General features: G+C 45.7%; 1 protein-coding gene across 1 annotated transcript in view; it reads right to left on the minus strand.

Annotated features, from left to right (window-relative positions):
• Window positions 1–24,785, minus strand: part of LOC144103341 (sodium-coupled monocarboxylate transporter 1-like) — a 68,840-nt gene that overhangs the window by 32,696 nt on the left and 11,359 nt on the right. The window contains exons 2-6 of the mRNA XM_077636085.1: window positions 22,353–22,613; window positions 16,172–16,237; window positions 12,442–12,493; window positions 7,006–7,073; window positions 4,626–4,783 (exon numbers count right to left, since the gene is read on the minus strand). Of these exons, the coding sequence (XP_077492211.1) occupies window positions 4,626–4,783; window positions 7,006–7,073; window positions 12,442–12,493; window positions 16,172–16,237; window positions 22,353–22,613 (605 nt within the window). The remainder of the gene's footprint in view (window positions 1–4,625; window positions 4,784–7,005; window positions 7,074–12,441; window positions 12,494–16,171; window positions 16,238–22,352; window positions 22,614–24,785) is intronic.

A 24,785-nucleotide genomic window follows, 5' to 3' on the forward strand; every position in this document is an offset into this window, starting at 1 on the left:
TTGACACCGCCGCCCATGCCCCTCTGCGAGAGCGCCCATATCGTGTTCACACCCCTGAACGACGAGTTATTGAAGAACAGGTAGACACCATGCTTTAGAGCAGCGTTATTCAGCCTTTCACCAGCCCCGGGGCCTCCCCGGTTGTCCTCGTCAAGAAGAAAGATGGCTCCGTTCAATTATGCGTCGATTACTGCCGCATTAATAAAGTTACACGCAAATACTCCTACCCTCTGTCTCGTATTGATGACTCTATGCGCTGTGTACAAGGCGCAGAGCTAAGCTATTTTCTTTCCTCGATTTGCGCTTCGGTTATTGGCGGATCCCAATGGCAGTTGCAGATCATGCCAAAACCGCGTTTGTGAGCCCTGATGGCCTCTACGAGTTTACCGTTTCGCCTTTCGCTCTTCGTAACGCTCCTGCTACTTTCGAGTGAATCATGGATACCGTTTTGCGTGGCCTCAAGTGGAAGACATGTCTGTGCTACCTGGACTATATAGTTATCTTTTCGCCTGACTTGCAAACGTATCAATGTCGCCTGAAGCACGTCTTGACATGCCTCACAAACGCAGGCCTGAAGCTGAACCAAAATAATACACCTTTGCTCCCCGTGAACTAACACTTAAGTCACGTATGTGTCGAAAGACGGTGTACGTCCTGACCCCGCGAAATTTCTTACCCTGACTCAGTTTCCCAAACTTTGTAACCCTAACGAACCAGCAGTTTCTTAGGGCTCCGCTCTTGCTTTAGGCGTTTCATTCCCAATTTTGCCTCAATTGCTGCCACTTTGACTCAGCAGCTCGCACCCAATGTCGATTTTTCGGCTTGGTCACCCGCATGCGACGACGCCTACAACACCTTGCGTCGTCTCCTCAAGGCAACACCCTTCTTGCGCCATTTCGACTCGGCAGCCCCGACTGAAGTCCGCACGGATGCCAGTGGTATTGGTCTCGGTGCAGAGTTCGCCCAGATAAAATATGGATTCGACGAATATGTCGTTGGCTATGCGAGCCGCACACTTACCAAGGCTAATTCTCACTACTCTCTGACTGAGAGTGCCTCCCTCTTGTGTGGCCTTAGGAAAATTTCGCCCTTACGTGAAAGGCCATCATTTCGATGTTGTTACGGATCATCACGCCATTTGTTGGCTTTCTTCACTGAAATATCCTTCCGGCCGCCTGGCGTGATGGGCGCTGCGTCTTCAAGAATGCAACATCCGAGTCGTCTACCGGTCGGGCCGCATGCATCAGGACGCCGACGCCTTGTCTCGCTCCCTGCACCCGGCCGAGCTTGCCAGCCTCTGCTAAATCGGAGCCCCTGCGCCATCTCCCTCCATCAGTGATCTGCCTTCTGAACAGCGCAAGGATCCCTGGATTGGTTCTCTTGTCAATATTTTCTTCGACCCGTCGGCGGTTGCACCAGCCCGCGCGCTGCAGTCGTCAAGCTTCCCATTTTGAGATCCGAGATAACCTGCTGTATTGCCGTAATTATCAATCTGATCGACAAAAATGGCTTCTCGTCATTCCTCGCCACCTACGGTCCTATATCTGCTCATGTTTTCACGCTGACTTGCGACGCGGTCATGAGGGCCTTTTCAAGACTTACACGCGCCTCTGCCTCCGCTACTACTAGGGTGGCATGTACAATTTCATTTTTAAACACGTACGCTCGTCCCTCCACTTCCAACGCCGCAAGACACCCACTAACCGTACTGCTGGCGAGTTGCAGTCTCTATCTTGTCCGATTCGCGCTTTCGACAGCGTTGGCATTGATTAATTTGGGCCCCTCCCGTATACTGCATCTGGCAAACGATGGGTCGTTGTCGTCGATCACCTCACGAGGTATGCTGAAACCACCGCGCACTCTGCTGCTACGGCACAGGTTGTGGCATCATTTCTTCTGCGTCGGTTCATCCTTCGATATGGTGTCCCTCGTGAACTCCTCAGCGACAGAGGCCGCGTCTTCCTATCTGATGTCATCAAAGGTCTGCCCGTGAGTGCAACGCCATCCATCGGACTTGCATCGCTTAGCACCCTCAGACCATCGGCCTCACTGAACGCTTTAACCGCAATCTGGGGGACATGCTGGCTATGTACGTCTGTTCGAAGCACACGAATTGAGACCTTATTCTCCCGTATTTTATGTTCGCGTACAATACTGCTACGCAGTCTACAACAGGATTTTCTCCTTTCTTCCTCCTTTATGGCCGACATCCTTCCGTTCCTGTTCATACTGTTCTCCCCTACCTACCATCCTGACACTTCTGAGTGCACCACCGTTTCCGAAGCCGCCAGGCATGCCGAAGACTGCCGCCAGACCGCCCGGTCGCTCACGACAGCTACCCAGTCCCTTCAAAAATCCCGCCACGATGAAGATAAACCTCCCCAGCATTTCTCGCCCGGCTCTCTTGTCTGGCTCTGGATACCTCCCCGCACTCCAGGCCTCTCCCGGAAACCTCTCGCTAAATATGAAGGGTACAATCGCATCTTGAAGCAAACATCTACAGTCAACTATATTGTTGAGCTCCCCACATCGCCACCCGATCTCCGACGCCATGGCTGTGAGACTGCCCACATCCTGGGCCTCAAGACATACTACGACCACGCTGTCTTCTCAGCCCATTTAGTCGCCAGGGTGATAGCGCCTCACCTGTCCGGGGGCCATTCTAAGGAATAGGACCGGCGTGCGTGCGAGCCGCACGGCCATCGCCTTGTGCACGCTCCTGGCTGGGCTATCTGGCCTCGGATTGCTGTTGGCCCTGCTCCCGTTAAGAAGCTTCTCCGAATAAACCCCACCTTACTTCCTACATGTTCCAACTAGTCTGCAGCCTCGCCAGCTGTGTGTTTGAGACCGTCATAATATTCACCGGTGATCCGTTCGTTCTGCGCCCCTAGTGGTTGTTCGGGCAGCTCAAGCACTGAGGATTGCTACGGTGCGTCAAACATCAAAACAAGAGAAAGACATTGAGCGCGCTGCCCTGTACTAGAAAAGAAAAGCTGCTGATAGCGGCGTCGTCTAAAACACCAAAAGCGACGAAGGCTGTCGTGAGTGCTCTCCAGCTTAGAAAATCTGTGATAGGGGGGCCCTTCTGAAGACAAGAATACAGCAAGTGACACCATGTCCATTGCACAGCTCCAATAACACGAACATGTGAGAGCAGGGCACGATCAGCTTCCGGATGGCTGGAGCCATGCCCGAGTGTGGGTACCACCATTAATGAGGCGTGCACGAAGCACTCCACCATTCCTGCAGTGCTTTCATGCTTACTACTATCGACGATGAGAGCGACTATCAGCATTCCAAACAAAAGGACACTAGATTTTTTACTATAAGTGGATTCTTACAACGGTATCGGAGTTGAAACCTAGTGCCTCAGGCACGTGAGGCGATTCCTTTACCTCTACGCCACCAGCGCATCTGAAAGACCTCAATCCGTCAACACATCGGTGCATGAAATAAAGAATTGTTAGCTGTCAAAACGATGAAAAAATTAACAGTTCCCGTCTCTGCTCCGAGAGCACTGTACTATTCTCGAGAAGTGTATAAATTTTTTCCTCGTCTTGTAAATATTAGTGATTTTTGAGAGAAAAAAACTGACGGAGTAACTATCTCACTTCTCGGTGAGCACCTCAATCGTGCTGTAAGAAAAGAGGGAAAGATGGCAGTGAAAGAAGGAAGCGGAAAAGTGGTTTCATAGTGAAGGGCTCCTGAACAATTTCGACCTCCTGGGGATCTTTAACGTGCACTGACGTCACACAGCACGTGGGCGCCATTGTGTTTTTCGGCTGTATCGAAACGCGACCGGCGCGGTCGTGTTTGAACCCCAGTACTCCGGCTGAGTATACGAGTGCCTTAACCACGGAGCCACCACGGCGGGCTTGTCTTGTAACCTCCTTCTCTCACCACTAAGTTCCACCAAAGAGATAGTCAAAAGGATTTGTACGACATTTTCTGCCCCCCATTCCTCGGCTCTTATTACTGCTGAATCTCGCATAGAATTTTGTGTAGTGTCTCAGGGCCGTTTTCTTAATCCCCCTCGTCATTTGGTAATCAGCCGCACTCTTCACGGTTGGAGCACCCACCGCAGTGGCTTTGAGCTTACTGAGGTGGAATACTTAGCTGCGAGCCAGGCGTTGGCTGTAGCGTTTCGATGGAGGCGAAACGCAAACTCCGGCCGTGTTCTGTGCGATGCCACTGCACGATAAAGATACCCAGGAAGTTCTCTTTCGGCTTCCACACCTCCGTTACGGCGAGGTTCAAGGGTCCACCAAGAAATGAGGGTGTTACGGCACCTCAACTTTCTTCAGAAGCAATTTTTAAGGTTGCAGCGAGAATAGGAAATATTTTATGGATAAAATTTTGACTTAAACGGCAGTGAAAACTTCCCGAATGTAAAAGACAAGTAATTGAACACTGTCAAGCATTTTTTTCATACTGGCCCTCTTTAAACAAACGCAGCTTCCTTAAAAGGGCTCAAAGCATTTCGGCTATAAGGCGCCCGCCTGCCGGATATGTCTCGATGACTTACGTTTTGAGGCAAATTTAAGCGTAAATGAGTTCTCGCCATTTACGTCGTCAATCTGCGTAACCCGGTGGAAAGTGGCTAAAAACTGAGCTGCCTTCCTTACCGAAACCAGAAGTCAGTGAGGTTAGCATCCGTCATCGGTCTTAATGGAGGGCTGACAAAGTTGGAGTCATAGATGACCTTGGAAATGATGACCAGGGGTGAGAGGACCATCACGAATGCTTGAGCGCAGTCCGCCCACACGACTCCGCGCAGACCGCCCTTCGTGGAAATGACAAGCACGCTTGAATGCAAGAAAAATAAGTGTGCTTACTCATCAACAACTGTCATTCCTTTCCTTGGTGTATTATATTGGCTACGCATCATAGCTCCTAGTGCAGAAATTGCGGCAGTAAAATACGCAGCACACAACTTCAAAATGATATTGACAATCAGCACAGTAATTCACCAATTCGACAATTGCAGTTGGTACAAAGCAGACGTGGAATGTCTCAGTCATTACGATGCAAACTAGCGAGTTACAAAATGAGCCGGCGCTGAGGCAGCGATAGAATATCGAGCGTTAACACTCCCAACATAGGTCACCGGCTCGAATACTTGCCTCCAGCTGGACGTTAACTTAACCAGGCAGGTTATGCTGCGCAAAGCGCGAAATCGTATGCCACGACCCCGAACATTGCGACAAACGGTTGAACCGCAAAGCACATATGAAGATTCTAAAGCCGTGGATTTAATGGTACATAGGTCGCCGGTTCGAATACCTGCTATGAGCTAGGCTCTAACTTAATTATTAACTTTATGCCGCACGAAACGCTGACCCGTATGACACCATCCGGAACATTTAGCGGCAAACGGTTTGCCCACAAGTTTTACACGTATGTCTGGACCAAGTGGCCCGACAATGATATCTGCCAGACAAGGATATATATATGTGCCGGGTCAACATAAACTGGGTTCGGGCTGTAGCGCTTGGTGATCACGCTGCTGGCTTTTGTTATTTTATTTCGTTATGCAACCACTGGGTTACGATTTGAGTTATAACTCTGAGACCCGAAACGCGAGTAGAAATTAAAGGACTATAGACATCTAATTTTATGGCATGTTTTTTTTTTCTTTTTTATAAGGCAATATACTTTATAATAGATGGATCACCGCATGGTTTTCGTATGCAAACGCTGAATAGTACATAACTGAATTTCTTCACATATTGTTTCGGTTTCGCTTTCATCAACGGACCGATGCCAGTGGCGTGTAGGTGATGCTTAGGTCACGAGAGGCAACAAAAAAAATACACCAATGTAACTGCTGATTCTTCTTTTGTTATAATTTTATGTATTGATTCAGGCTGTTTTATTTGCTTTAGTGAGTTAGAATCAAGTGTCAGTGTTTTTATTGTCGTTTTTTTTATGCGTCCTACAGCACAGCCATTGTTCGGCTGATGAAACCTAAACTGAAACTGCGTCAAGAAAAATTTAATTATAAATTATTTAGCGGTCATAGGTGAATACCGCGGGGTGCTTTGTGAACACCAGCGTGTAGAGCGTCGTTTGAAAGAAGAAACACGCAAGTAAAATTTTTGGTGTCTATATTCTTTTAACATTCTAATAAAATGTCGCTGCTATGGAGGCCGCCATTTTCAATTATAACCGTGGTAGGATCATAACTCGGAGGCTAGAAATGCGACCAGTAGAGATAACAATAAAACACTCTAAAACAGCATAAGTGACGGATAATGAGCGAAGTAGAAGCAGGCAGGGAGAGGGCGGGAGAGAAAGATGAACAGAAATGCAGGAAGATTAATTAACTAGGCAACGTCCAGTATGCTACCCTGCCCGTCAGGAGGGGAGTAGAAGCAGAAGTAGAAAGGAGACAAAGGAATGGGAAGTCACTGAAACAGGAAAAAACGAAAAAAGCATTCGAAGCGATTACGACTGCCCAGCCTACTAAATCACCCTTGGAGGGAGGGTTTGAAATGGTGCAGCACTTTAATTACCGGCGTTAGAGCCGCTCGTTTTCATACCAAGTCTTCGATTATCGCTCACAAGTGCTAATCGTTTTTACTAGCATCTGTGAACTGGAACAGAAAGAGATTTTCACAAGTCGTATAACTATCCAGATGGAATGCGCAAGGAGACTTCTATCGTTACCGCAATTCGAAGCTGTGTTAAAGCCAAGCACGTGAATCTGTTCCGAGATAAGCAACTGATATTGAATGTTTATACCCAATAAACCCTGGCATTACCTTTTTACGTACTTTGATCCGCCTGCATCCGTTTATATTGTTAGGTTTTTTCGACAGAGCTCTTTCTTGACTTTATTTGTAAAGCTGTTTTCGACGTTCCAGCAAAGTAAACTTTTTCAACCCAGTTGTGTGCTGCATGTTGATTTGTCTGCACTGAGCTGCGGGTGCCGGAGTTTGGCAGCCATCTTTTTGAGACAAGCATCCAGAATGTTCCACGTCAAAAGGTGTAGCAGGTCCTCACCAGAGCCGTGTAAATGGTGCCAGCCAGTCCAATTCCGATATCACAGTACGCCAGCGGCACTGGAAACACTGAAGAACGAAGAAAATTTTAAGGACTTTAAAGAGACATTACATTTCGCAAAAATGCAATTCTTATTGCCGTCTCTCTATTCAACGAGGCTTTCCAAGCACCCTTAATCAGCTAAAATAAAAAAAAACATATTATGAAGCCTTGCATCAAACAGGTGCGATCATGAAAGGAGGCCGCACTCACAATTACTCTAGTTTTTCTATATCTAGCCACTGACGGGTTCTCATAGAGGATGCGTCTTAAATATTAGCTGTAATTAAGCGCAGCCGCCAGAAATAGGCATCGCGCATACAGAATGCGTGTTCTTGCTTCTTTTCAGTTCCTCATATATATGAGAGAGTTAGAGATAGTGAGGCGTGTATTCCCTGCACACTAATCAAAATTCATATCTAGTCACATTACTGAGGAGCAAATTCTAAGCCTGCAAAACTATTTTCCCGCCAGTGGGACACATTGAATCCTGCGAATTAATTTCGTTAATAGTTCAGTAATGGCGGGCGAAAGCGTGGACTGTCGCCAGAAAAAAGTACAAAGCATGTTTTCTTAAAAAAAGAATTTATTTGTTCAACCCCTTACGTGAATGACCAGAGTGATCACGCCGAAAAAGATTTTTTCCGCACTCCTCAATCACATCAACGTCCACTGCTGATATATGTTTTTGTTGCGAAAGCAACACTACCCCAGCCAGCGAGCCATTTCGGCTCGTCGCGCACTTCAGCCATGTGCCGCATGCCGTGGCCGACGAACGACCTTGAGCCGCCGTTGCCTAGCAACGCCGCAGCCGCGCTCCAACAGATGGCGCCGCCATCGACGCCGCTCGTTGTGCTCTGCTGGGTGAGGAGGTGTCGCCTCACAGTGGATATATATATATATATATATATATACGCAATAGAGTGGGCGCACGGTGGAAAAAGTAGCAGTCGTTATTCTAACGTTTCGACCAGGGTCTGGCCTTCGTCAGAGTACTCTGGCGAAGCGGTGGCCTTGTGGTAGAGCATCCGCCTCGCATTCGGGAGGTGCTGGGTTCGATCCCCAGTGCTGCCGTGTACCCACCGGTTTTTAATAGGTACAGGATTTCCCCCGGCCTGGTGCTCGGCTCTTCTGGGTGAGATGCTTGGGAAAAGGGTCTTGACCACAGTTGCTCTGATGATTCAGCGATAAGTTCCGCAGTCAACAACGTTAAATCCGCCTCGTGCGGTAGAAGCCCATCTGTGGCCCTTTTTTTATGAATATACCTTCTAACCACGTTGGCCGAAGGTTTACGTTCGCTGATGGGCGAGAACTCGACCCGCGAAGGCCGCAGCGGGGTTTACGGAGCCTCTCCCAAGCGAACACCCCTAAAGGAAGCCGGGGGCCGCTTGTACCCATTTTTACCGGTTGGTGTCCGGCGGTGGGTTTCGAACCAACCACCTCCCGCAGCCGAGACGGGCGCCTAACCAACTAAGCCACGGCTGCGGTGTTTCCCCCGGCCAGGGTTTCTACCAGGGTCTGGCCTTCGTCAGAGTACTCTGACGAAGGCCAGAGTGTGTGTGTGTGTGTGTGTGTGTGTGTGTGTGTGTGTGTGTGTGTGTGTGTGTGTGTGTGTGTGTGTGTGTGTGTGTGTGTGTGTGTGTGTGTGTGTGTGTGTGTGTGTGTGTGTGTGTGTGTGTGTGTGTGTGTGTGTGTGTGTGTGTGTGTGTGTGTGTGTGTGTGTGAGTGAGTGAGCGTGCGTGCGTGCGTGCGCGTGTGCGTGTGCGTGTGCGTGCGTGTGCGCAAGCGTGCGCGTGCGTGTGTGTGTGTGTGTGTGTGTGTGTGTGTGTGTGTGTGTGTGTGTGTGTGTGTGTGTGTGTGTGTGTGTGCGTGCGCGCTCTTCGCCTCAGTGTATGGAAGTTGTTATGGAGAGCGCGAAAGAGAGGCACCGAAGCGAAAAAGAGACAACGCGCTCAAGAGACGCCAGAAGAACGCGCCGCACGACTCGAGAAGCGTCGTAACGAAGGTGCGGCTAGAAGTGCAACGTCCTGCAGTCACTCTTCAACTGCGGAAGAGACCGGTTTGAGTTCTTGCGAATCTCGGAATGAGACACTGCGTAGACCACGTGCTGAGGAAACGAAGCTTTCGCAATTCAACTAGGGCTAACCAGAGCTAAAGCACAGCAAATTTTTGTTCCTAAATTGTGCAATCTTTTCGCTGCTGTTCCAGTCACGTTCAGCCGAACGCAGTTTCACAATAGCCGTCAAATCTGCGCCAGTATTAATGACCTTTGATGTCGAATACAACTCTCGAATGTTAATAAGCAGAGGAACAATTCGGACTTGTAATTAGAATTCGAACCAAGGCTGGTTCAAATGGAGTTGCTTCCTTTTCGCACGCCTCAAACCATTCGAGAATTGTCGCAGCAACCCAGAATGCGCACTGTAGCTGGTGTAGACGTTTTTTTTTTTATTTTGTTAACACTGCCGTTTAGCTCCAAACCACTTCCCGTGCGCAGAATTTGGATGGGTGCATTTTTAGAAAGCTGGTGCTTCACCTGCGCCTGCACCGTCTCAGATAAAGCGCGGAATGCTTCACTTGACACGCTGCCTCATCTAAACCAGAGCCACATGCGTCCTGTAAGTGAGCGCTCTTTCAATCGCCGCGCGACACGCGTTGTTAACACCGGCGCAAACATTATCAAACGCCACGCCTTTGATAACGGAAGCGCTAACGGAAGTACCAGGTGATCTAATAGTCACAGAAAAGTTAAAAATTAAATACTTACAAAAGTCTGCATACTATAACAATTCTGCTATCCCATAAGTGTATAAAAATCTCATCAGATATTTTATCTATCAATTAAAAAAATGATTGTTATTTTTCACTATCTATTGACATAACTAACGCGCTATATGTGGGTGGAAAATATCATTATTGTGGCAATAAAATGTTTACTTAAAAAACGTAATTTTTTAAATATTTCAGTGAAACACCCTATTGCGCTACTTTCAATACTTTTTGAGTGACTGACTTTTTAAATTTTCTGTTACTTTTTCAATACCCTGTAGGCGCGCCTCATTGTTAGGTCACTGAGATTTTTCTTAACGGAGCCAATTTATCCCCATGGGGAAGGCTTCAGATGTAGTCCAACTTCACTGTAGCTGTAGAGGGGTAGGTTTAGAATGGCACGAAATTAGCCTGCGCCGAACAGATTGCAACGCACTATAGTCGCGGTTTGTGTGCTTGGATGGAAGCACAGGTCCGTAACACATTGGGCTGCCAGAAAGCAGTAGGATATAAAGCTTTCCAACCTGGGGGCAGCCACATCGCTCTCTGAGCTGCTGTGTGATCCTGGCGCTAGCGCTTCCAACGTACTTGGGCTAAGTGCACACAGCGGTCGAACGAAAAGTTACTCCCAGGGAGCGCTTGATAACGCCACGTGGACAAAAGAGGCAAATGATCAATACGCCGCAGCCAACGTTTGAAAGGCCTGTAGATTCTCACGGTCGTGATCGTCTTTTTTTATCCGTTGTTCGCTCCTGATCAGTCCTCAGTGGCAGCCTAGTGGTCGCTGTACAATGGAGCGAGCCGAATGCAACCAATAGAAGTATCTACTAGATAAGGAACGCTGTGCGGGTCCGACACCAGAGCGAGGAAAGGCTCGTTGTGTCACCAACGGCAGCTTTATCGCGCTGGAGAAAAATTCGAAAACGCTGCCAAAGCTGGCGAACACGTCGTTGGGCCGAAAGAAATGCGACCTCGACTGCGACGCGTCAAGCACCGCAGACAGTAGGTTTCCTAGCGTGGCGTGCAGAACAAAGAACAAAGCGATAAAAGGCTGCGGCCTGTATTACGCACAAGAGATGTCACCGAGACATAATGAAACAGTGCGAATACCGCCACCTGTGAACCGCGTTAAACTATGTTAAGCGGCGACTCCACGGAGGCCTGCGAGGTGTATGCACATGCGTTTCTGTACCCAACGCCACAGCGCACCAGGCATCGAAAGGGGGTATGCATCTCCACATGGCTGCTGCTGGCTGTCCGCACATCTCACGCCGATTGAAAGTATTTCAATCCGTGAAGAATTCTCGAGGAAAGCCCGGCGGTCCTCAGATTTTTGCCAACTGGCGGCCGCTTCCGACGTGTGCGCCTGTGCGCGAGAGCGGGCTCCGAAAAGTGTACAGCTTTGTGCGCCATGGTCGCGTCTGCTCGCGCCGAGTGCGAGCGCATGCGCAGACTGGCTCAAGAATACGAGTGTGTGCGTAGGCGGGCAGCGCTAAGCCTCAGAAGTGCCCTTGGGAGTCCAGATTTTACGCGTTTCCTGCTATATATTTCATGTCTGCACAGATTTTCCCGAATGGTTAAAGAGCAGCTGCAATTATCGTTTGATTTTTCGTTTCAGTCGATTTATTTTTATAGCTTCGATAGGATTGTCAGTTATGACTTCCGCTTTAAAATGTCGAGTGCACTCAATCATCCGTTGCCTTCTAGCAGCGTTATTTGCAAGTGTACATGATATTTCTGTTTTTAACGCTGACGGTTTTTTATTTTTAAAACGTGAGAGATGCATTGGTTTTGTTCTGCGATGCATCTTACTGCTAGGCAGATATTATGTTCTTAATAGAGGTGAATGACTACACAAATTATGATATAAATTACATAATTACGTATTTGTTTTTATCTTAAGGAGGCAAGATAATATTGCGAAATTGAACGGCGTCAACCTCGAAAGTGCGCCTAGTCTTTAACTGTTCTTTATCGGCAGCCTGGTTCGAAATGTCGAATTTCATATTTGCGCACTTCCAAGCTGGGCGCATCGGCGTTCTCGCTTGGCATATTCATGAAATATCACTGGGCGTAGTATTCTTGTTGAAATCACGTTAACTGCTCCTCCGTCATAAGACACACTAGCGACGTCTGTGTCTGCAGCCTTAGAAATGCGAGCTACGCAATTCATGAATTTCCAACGCGCGAAAAGCAAATAAAAGACCTTTCAGATTTGTATTTTGGCCGTTTTATATTTATAACCCTATTCTCGATAAACAAAATTAAAATCTGAACTCGTTTTGGACGTTGACGTCCTTCAATTTCGCACCATATAATCTCGCCCCTTAAAACCAAAAGTAAAAACTCTGATCGCTGAGTTATATTTCATGAAGTGCCTTATTACTGATTTCTTACACGTTCATTTTGTCAGCCTTGCCATACAATCTACCTGTGTAGACTGAACCGACACATCTCCGGTAGCTCTAAAGCAAAACCCTCTGAACGTTTAAATATTGCCCGAAAATATGAGGGCTATAATTAGTTGGTGGAAGCTTTCACTCCTGCGAAAAACCTTTTGCATAACAAAGACGAGTAAACTTCTTCGACAACGTTCTTTCGATTTAAATATTCAGACAGATAACTTACTCGTTGATAATGCAATTGCCGAGCTGAAGATTCCCACTGCACCTACACTTTGCTGCAAAAAAACATATTTCATGATGTGAATATAAAGAGTCGTGATTTTTGGTGCGAACCAAGAGAATCCGCTGGTAAATAGAGCATAAGCGACTGCACTGCTGCCATAGTAGAAATCGGCGCTCAATCTGTCTAGGGAGAGTGGATAAAAAAACAACCGATGCTAGCTTTTAGTGAGCAATCATCAGCTGGCGCCATGACATTGCACTAGTGGGAGCCGGCCAAACTAAGACTTTTGCTTCGTTCTGTTTGATTCGGGAGACTTCCCTGTTTCCTAGTAGGTTCCTTTTATTGCATTTTGGTTCAGTGGGCGCCATCAGGAATAATTAACGAAGTAATTGAATTGGTACAAAACATTCAACCGGAAAGAATGCAGGCCCATTCATTTTAGGTTTTCAAACTTCTCTGGTTGAAATGCCATGCGTGCAGTTTAAGAACATTCTTGAGCGTCATGATCTTCCTGTTAATCACATTGGTTTCTGCGTAGCATTGCTGTCCTCAATTATTGTTGTAATAAAATGATTATTCCTAATGCCACCATAAGTCACATCCTCCGCCGATCCTCATTTTGAAAGAGCATGCCGTGGTGTTGCACCAACAGTTAAATGTAAGCATTCTTTGGAAGCAATGTAAATTTCGGGAAATCTCGAATTCAAAGAAGCTTTTAATTTTTTTCTCTTCACCCACAGCTCTCTATAGTGACTAAATATATACTATGCGACAGCGACACAGCCTCTTAAGGAAACTGCTGCGGCACGCAAGGAATCTAGCACTTATGGTATGTTTCTGTACTCTTTACTCAGCTGCCTGCCTATTATTATTGATATTCTTCTTCAACTCCTTCCCCTGACCATGCTGAAATTATGGCGCTCAATTCAATAATAATAATAATAATAATAGCTTTATTTCCATCAAAACGATGGAGGGGCCGTGGGTAAAAGCTGCTGAACAGCTTGACTAGAGCCCACGGTCCCCTCTACAAGGCAGTACAGGAGCATACATGAAACATACAGGAATACAAACATACAGAAAAGCAAAATTGATTCCATTTATTGTATCAGAAGGAAATCAATATTAGAATTGTTCAAAAACATGACATATCACGTGGCGCAGTTCACGAACTGTAGTGCGACCTAAATCAATTCCACATTTATTCAGATCATTAAGAAGTTTAGGCAAAATGTACGATAGTGTACCCATAGAATAGTTAGCACGGGGAGTGACCGCCTTGCAGTATTCAGACTGACGTATAGTGTACGATGTAGGCTTTATTTCTAGCTTGGCTAGGTTGCGAAAGAAATTTCGATTTTCTTTGAATTCGTACTTAAAGGCAACAATTAGTCTATAGCTAAACAATTTCCAGACAGGCATTATATCTGCTTTAATGAACAGAGCATGTGCATGAGAATGGTAGGGGACATCAAAAATAAGCCTAATTATCTTTTTTTTGCAGGACGTAACCTTTGTTAAGTTTGTTACTGTGGTAGATCCCCATACCAAAAAGCAGTAAGAGAGGTGAGAGTAAAAAAGAGAATTATATATCAGCTTTTTTACGCTGAAAGGTAATATAGACCTACATCTGGATAAAATACCAACGACACTTGACAATTTAGTGCAAAAAGAATCTACATGAATATCCCACAGCATATTTTGCGAAAACGTGACTCCAAGAATTTTAATACTATTTACTATTTCTATTTTTCTGGTGCCATAGATAAGATCTACGTTCATATTTACCTGCTTTGATTTCGGTCTAAATAGCACAGCCTTAGTTTTGTTGGTGTTAACTTCTAACTGATTTGCTACAGACCATTCCAGAAGTTTTACAAGGGCGGAGTTTGCTATATAGCTGATTTGCTCACAGTCTGTAGCGGAAAAAAATATGCTGGCATCGTCGGCGTACAATATATATTTGGCTTCAGCGCATGTATTTACCAGACCATTTATGTAGATATTAAAAAGAAAAGGTCCAAGAATGCTGCCTTGAGGCACTCCTCTTGCAATCGGTTTTTGGTCGGAACAGTGCTCACCTATTTGAGCATACTGCCTTCGATAGCCAAGGTAAGATTTTATAAGATTCCAGCAATGGCCACGCACTCCATACAATTCAAGTTTTTTGAGTAAAATGGAATGAACAATGCAGTCAAATACTTTCGTGAAATCAATGTACAGGCCCAGTACAACCATCTTACTTGAAAACTGTGATAAAATAAACTCTTTTTGTTCTATCAAGCCTAGTTCCGTGGACCTATGCTTTCTAAATCCAAATTGAGCTGGGGTTAAAAGGTCATATTTCTGAAGAAAAATTGAAAGGCGCTCATGAATATTCTTTTCTAAACATCTCTATTATAAAGTTTCTTTATGCATCATTCTGTACCCACCTCATTCCTTGCCTGCCTTTCACTGTGCCAATAAGCCGCTGTTTTTGTGAGCGAGAGAAATGCCAGTAGTATGTTCAGTGTTGCCGAATACCTCACTCCCGCAGGTTTGAAAGGTGCTCGCTCAGTAATTCCCCATTGTGAGTGCTGAACATAACGCCAGGCAAGAGGGAGCACTCCAGATTTCTCTCTTCGTTTCTTCTGAATATTCGGTCTTCTTGCCAGTAGCATGGCCTCCACGCTTGCTAATGCATTTCATCCCACACGTGCCAAATTCAGCGAGCATCACCGCTTGAGAGTCGCCAGAGTTTGCGGCCGTACTTTTTCGTAACATCTGTCAGAATTGCCCAGTAAAAGCGAACACCATCGCGATGGTTCCTGAGATCCGCAGACCTGCCCATGCGCTATCGCGTCCCTTTGAACATGATCAGTTGAGTCAAACATACTTCACAATATAACGTGTTTTGTATGCCTACACATAACAATAAAAAATTCCAACAGCCACCTAAACCAGGGAAAGCATAGGGAATGCTTTCTTTTCTAATTGCTCTTTTAATCAACAGAAGATAAATAGCGTATATTATGCCCTAAAAGATGAATGATTAAAAAGTAGAAGAAAAATCAACCATATGACTGCAGTTACATTCGAACCCACGCCGGTATGGATGAGGATGACACTAGCGAACATCTCAAGTTTAGATTACCCACAACATAAATATCATCGAAAGCAGAAGATTGGACATTCGCCGCCACACCTAGACCTGTGTAGCACCGTGCACGAAATCCGGAAGTGCTAGGTTCTGATCCCACCGACGGTAGAATAAAAAAAATACTAGAAAACCTTCTCTTATGCTTTTCATGGTTTTGGTTGCTGTTAGCATTCTTCCTTTTCATGTACATACTGGCTAAGTTTTGTGTACCTTGCAAAATGCTGAATAGACAACCACTCTATACAGATGATGAGGTTGTGTAGCGGTATCAAAAAAAAAGGACCCAGTTGAGGTGCCAGAAATAATGACACGTCCCAGCAGTATATATCGTACTATATTGTTTCGTATTATTATTAATTTGCACATGAATTATGTTATCATCATAGTACACTTTTTATGTGTTTATAACACAGATTAACATGTGAACGTCCACAACATAGAAGCCCACGCTAAAAAAAAAAGTTAGTGTTTCACATTGGTGCGAGCAAAACTGCTTTGACTTCCGTTGCATAGTCGGCTTTCTGGAAGTGCCTATTTTGCATTCTTGCAGTGGTAAACTAAAAAAGGGAAATTTTATCACTTCCCACTTACGCTGAGGATGAAGTAGACGACACACGCTGTGACGCCAACCTTGTTGTCGAAGCGCATGCGTAGGTACTGCCATGAAAAATAGAAATAAAATAGCAAAAGTTTTTGTTTGCCACTTGTTAGAACTCTCAAAATATAAGCGCTATGTAATAATTAATTACTACTGAGCCCGACTGCGTTGTCGCTCATGCTCGAATCTCTGCCTTTCCAGAACCACACAATCGGCGACGGAAATTTTACTGTTTTTTGATGAAGGTGATTATACTTCGATATCTGAGGAGCTTTCCAATTTTTTGCTGATTACAGCAGCCATTTAGTTAAATAGAAATAGCCTAAGGGAAGCACCTAGCCACAACTTAAAACTTAATCTACAAAAATATTCGTGCTAAACTTTTGACACTAGTAAGACGCAGAGATAACCCTCGCGTATACCGTCAAACTTAATGAGTCATCTAGATTCAATTAGCTTCTTTTATCCCCACCAACACGGATTTTGAAAACACTATTTTTGTGAAACAGTTGGCCGAATTCACTCATGACATCCTACACTTTATGGACTTTCAAATGCACTTTATTTTTTAGACTTTTCCAAAGCCTTCGACCGTGTTCCTTATTCGCACCTGCTCGCAAAACTCTCCACCCTATTCATTCCTCGCAACCTAATGACCTGGATTGATCATTTCTTAAATGGGCGCATGCAATTCACTTCATGCAATGGCTACCGCTCATCCCTTCTTACCGATGTATCATCAGGTGTCCCACAGGGGGCTGGCTTATCCCCACTGCTATTCCTCATTTACATCAACAATCTTCCATTAAACACAAGCACCAAATTAAGACTGTTCGCGGACGACTGTGTAATACACAGCCCCCTTCGTGATCCCACCGATAGTCACCTGCTACAAAAAGATATCGACAAAATAGCCACATGGTGCGACACATGGCTGATGCCTTTAAACCTTGATAAATGCCAACTGTTGTCGTTCTCTCGCAAATGCGCAGCTATTCATCATTCATACAATATAAGCCCAGTCCCAATTGTCCCAACAACGTCATATAAGTATCTTGGATTGCATCTGACATCTTCGCTATCTTGGGTAAACCATGTCCAAAGAATATGTTCAGATGCCTCCCGTGTCTTAGGTTATCTACGACGTAACCTCAAGTCAGCATCTCCCGAAGTAAAAAGCTTGCTTACCTAACATTTGTTCTTCCCAAACTTGAATTTGCATCATCCATCTGGCATCCCTCTGAAGCCTACCTCACCGCCGAACTTGAGGCCATCAATACCGCGCGACCCGTTTTATCACCCCAGAATACACAAAAGAAACTAGCATCACTGCACTCAAAAGTTCTATCTCCCTCCCCACACTTGAGTCACCCCGCATTATTTCACGCCTTTGCCTACTACACAGCTTTTTTTACCATCCGACGTCAAAGCACCCCCTGCTGAAACCACCAATCCGAACTTCCAGTCGCCTCAGCCACAGCCACCCCATAGCCAACATCAAGAGCCGTACTTTAGCTATGAGCAGCTCTTTTTCCTGACGCAATAACCCATTGGAATGCCCTGTCAAACGACATAGTTTCATGCAACGATCGCAAAACATTTCGCGCGAAACTCACTAGTCATTTTCTGAACACTTGAACCTGTAGTTTCCCTGTACTTTTTCCTGCACTTTTTCCCCTGTATTTTTGTGCTTTTTACTTTTTTGCTTACCGTTTTTGTAACCACTTGATCCTCCTTTTTTAGTGTTTTTTTAGTGTTTACAGTTCCAGTGTTAAGTTCATTGTGCCTATGTTTTCATCATGAGTGCATTTACACAAAGCCATTTGTAAGCCCCTCGTTATGTAATGCCTTCGGCCCTTTAAGGATGAAATAATTGAAATGAAATGAATGAAACTTGTAACGCTTTGCCTACCACCCCGGGGATTTGGGACCCGCGAATTGATATTCTTTCACGTACGCTTGGGGGGTATATAACCGCGCCGCTCAATTTGTTTGTAATAATTGCAACTTTACTTGCAATGCTACTTTTGCACCACTTTTTAAGGATTCGATGCTATTCAAGGGTTCGTAGCTATAGAAGCGCTATGTAAAGCATGGCAAGTTCTTTCGCCCTAGTATTTAAAATATTGACGTAGTCGTCAACTAAATTTTACGCTTCTTCTCCACGCACAGCAGTTGTGCGGAGAAGCATATTAAGACGTCACGGAATGCAGGATTTCAAATTTCCGCTGCCATCAAGCACCCCCTGCCATGCCTCTTTGGGTACTGTACACAATGCTCAGTGGCATTTGCCTTCAGTGGCGTTGGTTTTTTTTCTTGAAAACAAAGGTTTATACGTTGGAAATGTGCAGGTACCGTCGATGACGTCATGACTCCCCTACCCCCCCCCCCACACCCGCCCACTTGGCGCCTGGGACTGCGAACAATGTTAAAGCCGTCGTGGTTTTACCGGCGATTACATCAGCATCTGAAACGCTAGCCCGAAACATCTTGTCTTGATTTATCTTAAAGTTTCACACTTTTGACCCCTTTATGCTCGGTCGATGTCTAAATTACGCATGCAGTTGCGCTTTAACTAAGGGTTTGGACGGGAACTATTAAGCAAGGGCAGAAAAAAAGACGCCGTTAGAGATATTCTTCATAATTTCGGCATATTTCGGCATAGTTAAAGTAGACAGGAAAACTTTCAATTTGCTTCCTCGTTTTACGCCTAAGAGGCGCGACCATAAATAAAAATAAGAGAATTTACTTGCCGAACAGTCTTTCACTGCTCATTTCTTCCGAAGACCATCAGCTGAGAGAATCAACTGAACAAACAAATATCTAATGCGAAACGAAGTTTCACTTCGGGCAATGTTGTATGTCTCTCGGTTCGCACGATTGCCAATTTTGTTATTCGTAATTTTGCTTTCTTTGAACCGTTAGCTGTTTATTGTTTATTTCCAAATGTGGGCTTCATGGAAATGATCTGTATTCTTTCCCCATGCAAAAATGCCTCAAGGCGCTGCAGGCATTTTAAATACATAATATGTTCATGGTTCCACACAAGCTCAAGTGCACATACCCATTCGCTGCACGCAGTTTGTAGCGTCCCATGACAATAGCGAGTTTGCCCGTCACACAACACCTGTGTTTTTCCCGCACCTAGAGCAGCTGGCATAATTTCGAGGCTGGCACGATGTGACCGGTGTAGAAGGCGGACTGAAGCCGTCGTTGCTGCCAAATTAAACGTCAGCAACTCCATCCTAAGCACTCCTTTTTTAGATTGCGAGCGCAGCAAACAGGCATGTGTTTGCACTTTTTGCGGACTATTCTAAGCTGCACTGCTCCGCTTTTTACGATGCTGCGGCAGAGAGCATTGAGCAGGGGTCTGCCGCTTTGTTGCTTAAATAGCGAGCGCTGTGAGTGACCTAACAATCTGCAAAAAGGCAAACTGTGGCTTGTGCACGTTATTTTAATACACACTCATAGCTAAAAGTTAAACTATGGGCTCAATTTTTTTAAATATTTGTTCTAGAGCATCGAAGCGCTAGAGACGTGATGCATCAGCTCAACTACGGAGAGGTTTCCGTGAGGGCTCGGTCAAATTAGCGATAGTTACCAATGGTTTCTCACGGGAATGTGTGAGCTATATTTTTCGATAAACACGCCATGCAAAGTGCACGCATTTGTCTGATATAACCACTGGAAAACAGGGGGGGGGGGGGGGTTGAACTTCGAGGTGCGTGTATCTGGAATAACCGTTTCTCCTGTGATCTAAAGCTTATAGTGTGGAGCTGGTTTCCCCGAAGAATGTTTGAACAGTTGGGGCATTGGCTTACCCTAAAGTTTCACGTAATTTTGTCCATGTTAAGGGGATATGCCATAATGCCCTCACATTGTATGCGGTGCATTTGACAGTTGTGCTGCGGCGTTTTTCGGCACGGCTGAACCCAAACACAAGAACAACTATGTGTGTGAAGTGCCGCCTCTCCACTGTTGCAACACCTTAGCAAAAATAAAGCTTGCAAGCGCGGTGCGTGTTCACAGCCATAAGCATTTTCTGAAGAAAGTATTCAGGACCAGTTAAAAAGGTTTGGCGATGTAAGAAGCAAACTGTTGATATTTTGTGATGTATCAAATCCCGCAAGCGCCCTGAACACAGCGCTTCAGCAGGGGCTTACAAGTCCATGGCCACGAGGAATTTTTTGATTGCCTCTTGAATATCGGACACAGAGACAGAGTTCGTTTTCCCCTGAACTTTCGGCGCGACCAAGCACTGCTAAACATCAACGGGTCGCTTGGCACACCAAAAATTGTCCATGATTACAATATTTTTGGTATAACAAACCAAAGCAAGAAAGCGCTTCACCGGAAGACGTTGCCTTAAATAGACATTACCATCACACATTTATGAAGTGTTTCATAGGTCTCAAATGTCGACAAGACGTTTAAATAGAAGAATTTTTAAAACTAACGATTACAGACGACCCAGTAAGGCAATTTTGGGTGGTGAGACAGAGTGTACAGTTGTTAATATCGTATGTTAATATCGTATTGCAGTGTAACCTTCTGCCCTTCCTTGTAGTTGCAGTTCGTCGTTTCAGCAAAATTGAGTCGTGAAAGGGCCTGGCCTTTGTGGCTCGCGGCTACCGAAATTTGCGCCTTTCCTAATGACGGGGAAGACTGCAAATTTTTAAAAAAATTAGCGCAGTCTTCCTCTCACTTATTTAATATTTTTCGCCAACAATACCCACTGCAAAACGTTTCTCCATTACACTAGCTTTCAATTTTTTTTTTAAATGAGTTTAACTTGTCTCATATAGGTCGCGGCATCAGGTTCTGAACGCCCCACTTCAAGCCGAATGGTGACAATGAACCACTTTCAAAGTTACGTCGTTTATTAAACATCTACACTCGACTTCGAAGCTTAGTCATTAGCCAAGACTCAAGCGGTTGGAGCGGGGTGTACAGGTAAATTTACAGCGCTTTCGCATATACGCCTAACATGATATTGTGGACAGTCTTTTTTATATCAAATTAAATCAAGGAAAACGTAAGGAAGAGCTATGTGTGCGCAAGATGTCAGGTTGAAATGTTTACACAGACCGAGGATAAATTGGCTTCGAATTGCGCATGATTAATACAGTAGAAACTCGCAGCCGGAAGCATATCTGTGGCGTGTTGTTCCGAAACCTTACTGGATACATCACAAATCATTGATAAACAGCTTTGGTGCGTGTTGGGCTCAATATTTTTTTTTCTTGCCGGACGTGCTCACCTGGCCTAGTAGAATAAGCGAGCCCTCAAAAATTATTGCGCAATTCGCATCTTTTGATGTAGGCCTGTTAATAGATAACGCAGGGATGTCACAAGTTTGCGCACAACGCGACGACGCCAAAACAGAAGAAAGACTTGCGAGCCAGATTGCCGGAATGAGTCTTCTGGAGCACCAAATCCGCTTCGTATCACAGGTAGCGTTTCTGTAAACTGACAGCTGTTTAAGTAGAATCTTGAGCGAGAGCTGGTGCAAATCTAGAATGGCGAGCAGCCGGAAACACCTCCTGCTGCCTGCAACGACAAACAGCGAGGTTGTCAAGTACAGATTGTCACACGAAGAGCAACTGTAACGACTTTTGTTTTTTCCAGGAATTGTCAGCGAAGCGCTCTAGTGGCGTCTTCGTGTTCCACTTTCCTTTGACGCTTTCTTGCCTCCCCTTCCAAGGCAAGAAGTGAGAGGTCTTCACGCCATATACTCGTTGCGCTGGCTATAGCTTCGAACGCTGCGGGATCTTGTCGCCGACGCCTATTTGGCTAGGATTCTGCGTTGCAAGTGGAGCATTGTTCTTGTGGGCTCGCCTCTATTTTTTCCTGAATTTAGCACGCAGCACGGCCTGTGCAGGATCAGGACCTTATAACACTTGTGGCCGACGGGCGCCGAGCGAGGCGCCTTAACACTCAGAAGTGGAGAATAGGAAGAAACGGCTCATGACCACCGGTGCGCTCTTCTTCTCCGCGGAAGCTGACGCTGAAGACAAAACCCGTTCCCTTTACAGAAGAGGAACCAACACCCATTGCTCTAGGAACCTTAGTGCATGAACAAATAACAACTGTGAGGGTATAGGCGCGTCATTTCTTGAAACCACAGTGTATGCAGCTTTACATTTTGCTGTTTTTTTAAGCGTGCGCACTCACCTGAAATATGGATGCCACGCGGTGGCCATAGAGCACAGGCACAAGCGCGAACGCTGCCACGAACGCCGCCAGGGGTATTCCGACCAGGACCCAGTCCACGTGGAAACCATATGTGTAGTAGTGGCCCACGAAGCTCACCACACTCGCGGCAGTCGCCACCGACGCCAACACGGATACAGCGAGTGCACTGGCTGGTAGGGTTCGGCCACCCAAGAATGCCTCGAGCACGGCTGACCCTCCTCCGCTGTCACCGGGCGTCACCTGTTGTCGGTTCCACAGTTAGGAGTACTTTCACAACCTCGTACACCACGCGTGCACATCGCTGTGATATGTCGTTGACAATCACAGTTGCATGCTCTGTGGTAATATAAGCCGAGGGCTGGATGGCAATAGAGGGCACTAGACACTACTAGATGACTAGCTACATTCGGCTAGTACAAAGCCAGTCAACGTCATTGGCTATATCCTTCCTTACAACCTCTCAACCGACACTCAGAACACGGGAGCGCCATCATAGGGTCTTACAAAATGCGAGGCATATCCTCAGTTAAGCCCTCCAGCTCAAAAAGTGGGTCAGTAATTTCAAGGATAGACATTTCTTCCTAAAAGCCAGGAACTCTATCAACGAGCGGAAAGACATGACAGCAGGCATGAACAACAAGCCTGCGCCACCTCAACTACAGACCCTACAGGTCTACAGCAATTCCCAGATATCACAAGCCATTATTCGAGGCACTAAACCAAGTTATACTTGTTGGAGAGGCAACGAGCCAGAGGAGAAGGCGTAACATCGACGACGACTGTGGAAAACGCTTCACTGGCTCAAAAACACCATAATTGGAAGGAATCATCGCCAGAACTCCCTCAATAATGCTTCCCAACGAGAAACGACTACACAGCAAGGAGATGTGCCTAATAAGCGAACAAATGTTAACAAATAGCGTCCTCCTGCTCTTAAAATGAAATACTACAGCATGTCTCCGAACGTGAAAATATTCTGTATAAATACTATACTATTTCAACTAGGAGTGATCGTCTCAATATAATATTTACTGATGCCCGAAGGGCAACATAAAGACCCAACACAAACCTAGGCCTGATAAGAAACGCCCTCCAGCAGTAAGCTCATGTTCTCGTCTTGATGCAAGACATGAAGCATTTACAAAGCATTACAACACCTAAATGCACGTCAAGCGAATTCATACTCGGTATAAAGACTAGCTTTAACTGCGCGTCGTTTAATGTTATCTACATGCTTCAATGCTCGTCTTGCCAGATACAACATATCAGAGAAAGGGGAAATCAATGAGCGCCGGACTAAATTGCCATCGATTTGGCACAGTAAAGAACGTACAGGAGGAGTGCCGGAACCTTTATTCAACGTGGTAACAGCTTCGATGAACTTAAGCTATCAAATCATCAATTTGGCTTCAAATCTGTAAGGGATAGAATATAGAGAGAGGCATTCCTGATGCAGATATTTAAAACCTTGCTACAAGTAGGGATCAACATGTCCAGACGCAACTTAGAATCTCTCAGGTACATTCACGCCCTTGCGTAATTCTTTAAAAATGTCTTGCAGATTGTCAGAGGGGACGAAAAATTGAAACCGATTTTTGGAGCAGTTCACATCCCCGCTTTGTGGCTGATTTCACCCTAGCGCCCCATTCCGGCCTGTCCTTCCCCCTTTAATTTCGTTTCCTCCCTCCTTTCCTTTCATGCTTTTTCTCTTTATTTAATTTACTGTTCTCTTTTACTTTTTGTCCTTAACCTCCTGCTATCATTACTCAGGGACCCTAGCCTTCCACCCTTTCTCACCTCTTTCCGTCCTTTTGCGCTTTCGACGTATTTCCCCCATTTTTCTTTTTCCTTTTATTGCATTCTTTTGCCCCCAGCATCCCCCCCCCCCCCCAAAGTTGGATTCCTGACTCCTTGTTTTCCAGGTCAACCCAGTCAGTCATACCATGCCACACGTGGCAGCTGGACACAAAACCTTTCCAGCTCATGTTCACTCTCTTCACGCTCCACACCCCCGGAATTGTTCGGAATTTTGCGGTAGCAGATTTTAGGGTACTCCTAAGTGCTGCCACTCGCACTCTTTTAGCCGGTCTTGAAATTATACAAGCGCTTAGCACGGAGTTCGTATGTTTTTTAGGCGTTAGCATCTCGTTCGCGTGCTGTCCTAGAAAAAACGTTGCCAATCATTTGAATGGTACTGCTCTTTCCTGTAAAACACGCGTTGTGTTTAAAATTTCCGGACGTTGTTGGGCTCATCCGTCATCCGGTGTATAACTACTGCCACGGAGAGTGTATGCGCAGGATGATCGTGTCAAACTAGAAGATTCACCGGTGACGGTAATACTAACATAATCCCTGTTCAAAAAGCCGTTATATATCCTGGCGCCGTCGTGTGAAGCCGTGCACGTCTGCTGC

The sequence above is a fragment of the Amblyomma americanum genome, chromosome 9 (genome assembly GCF_052857255.1).
Source record: "Amblyomma americanum isolate KBUSLIRL-KWMA chromosome 9, ASM5285725v1, whole genome shotgun sequence".
Taxonomy (NCBI): domain Eukaryota; kingdom Metazoa; phylum Arthropoda; class Arachnida; order Ixodida; family Ixodidae; genus Amblyomma; species Amblyomma americanum.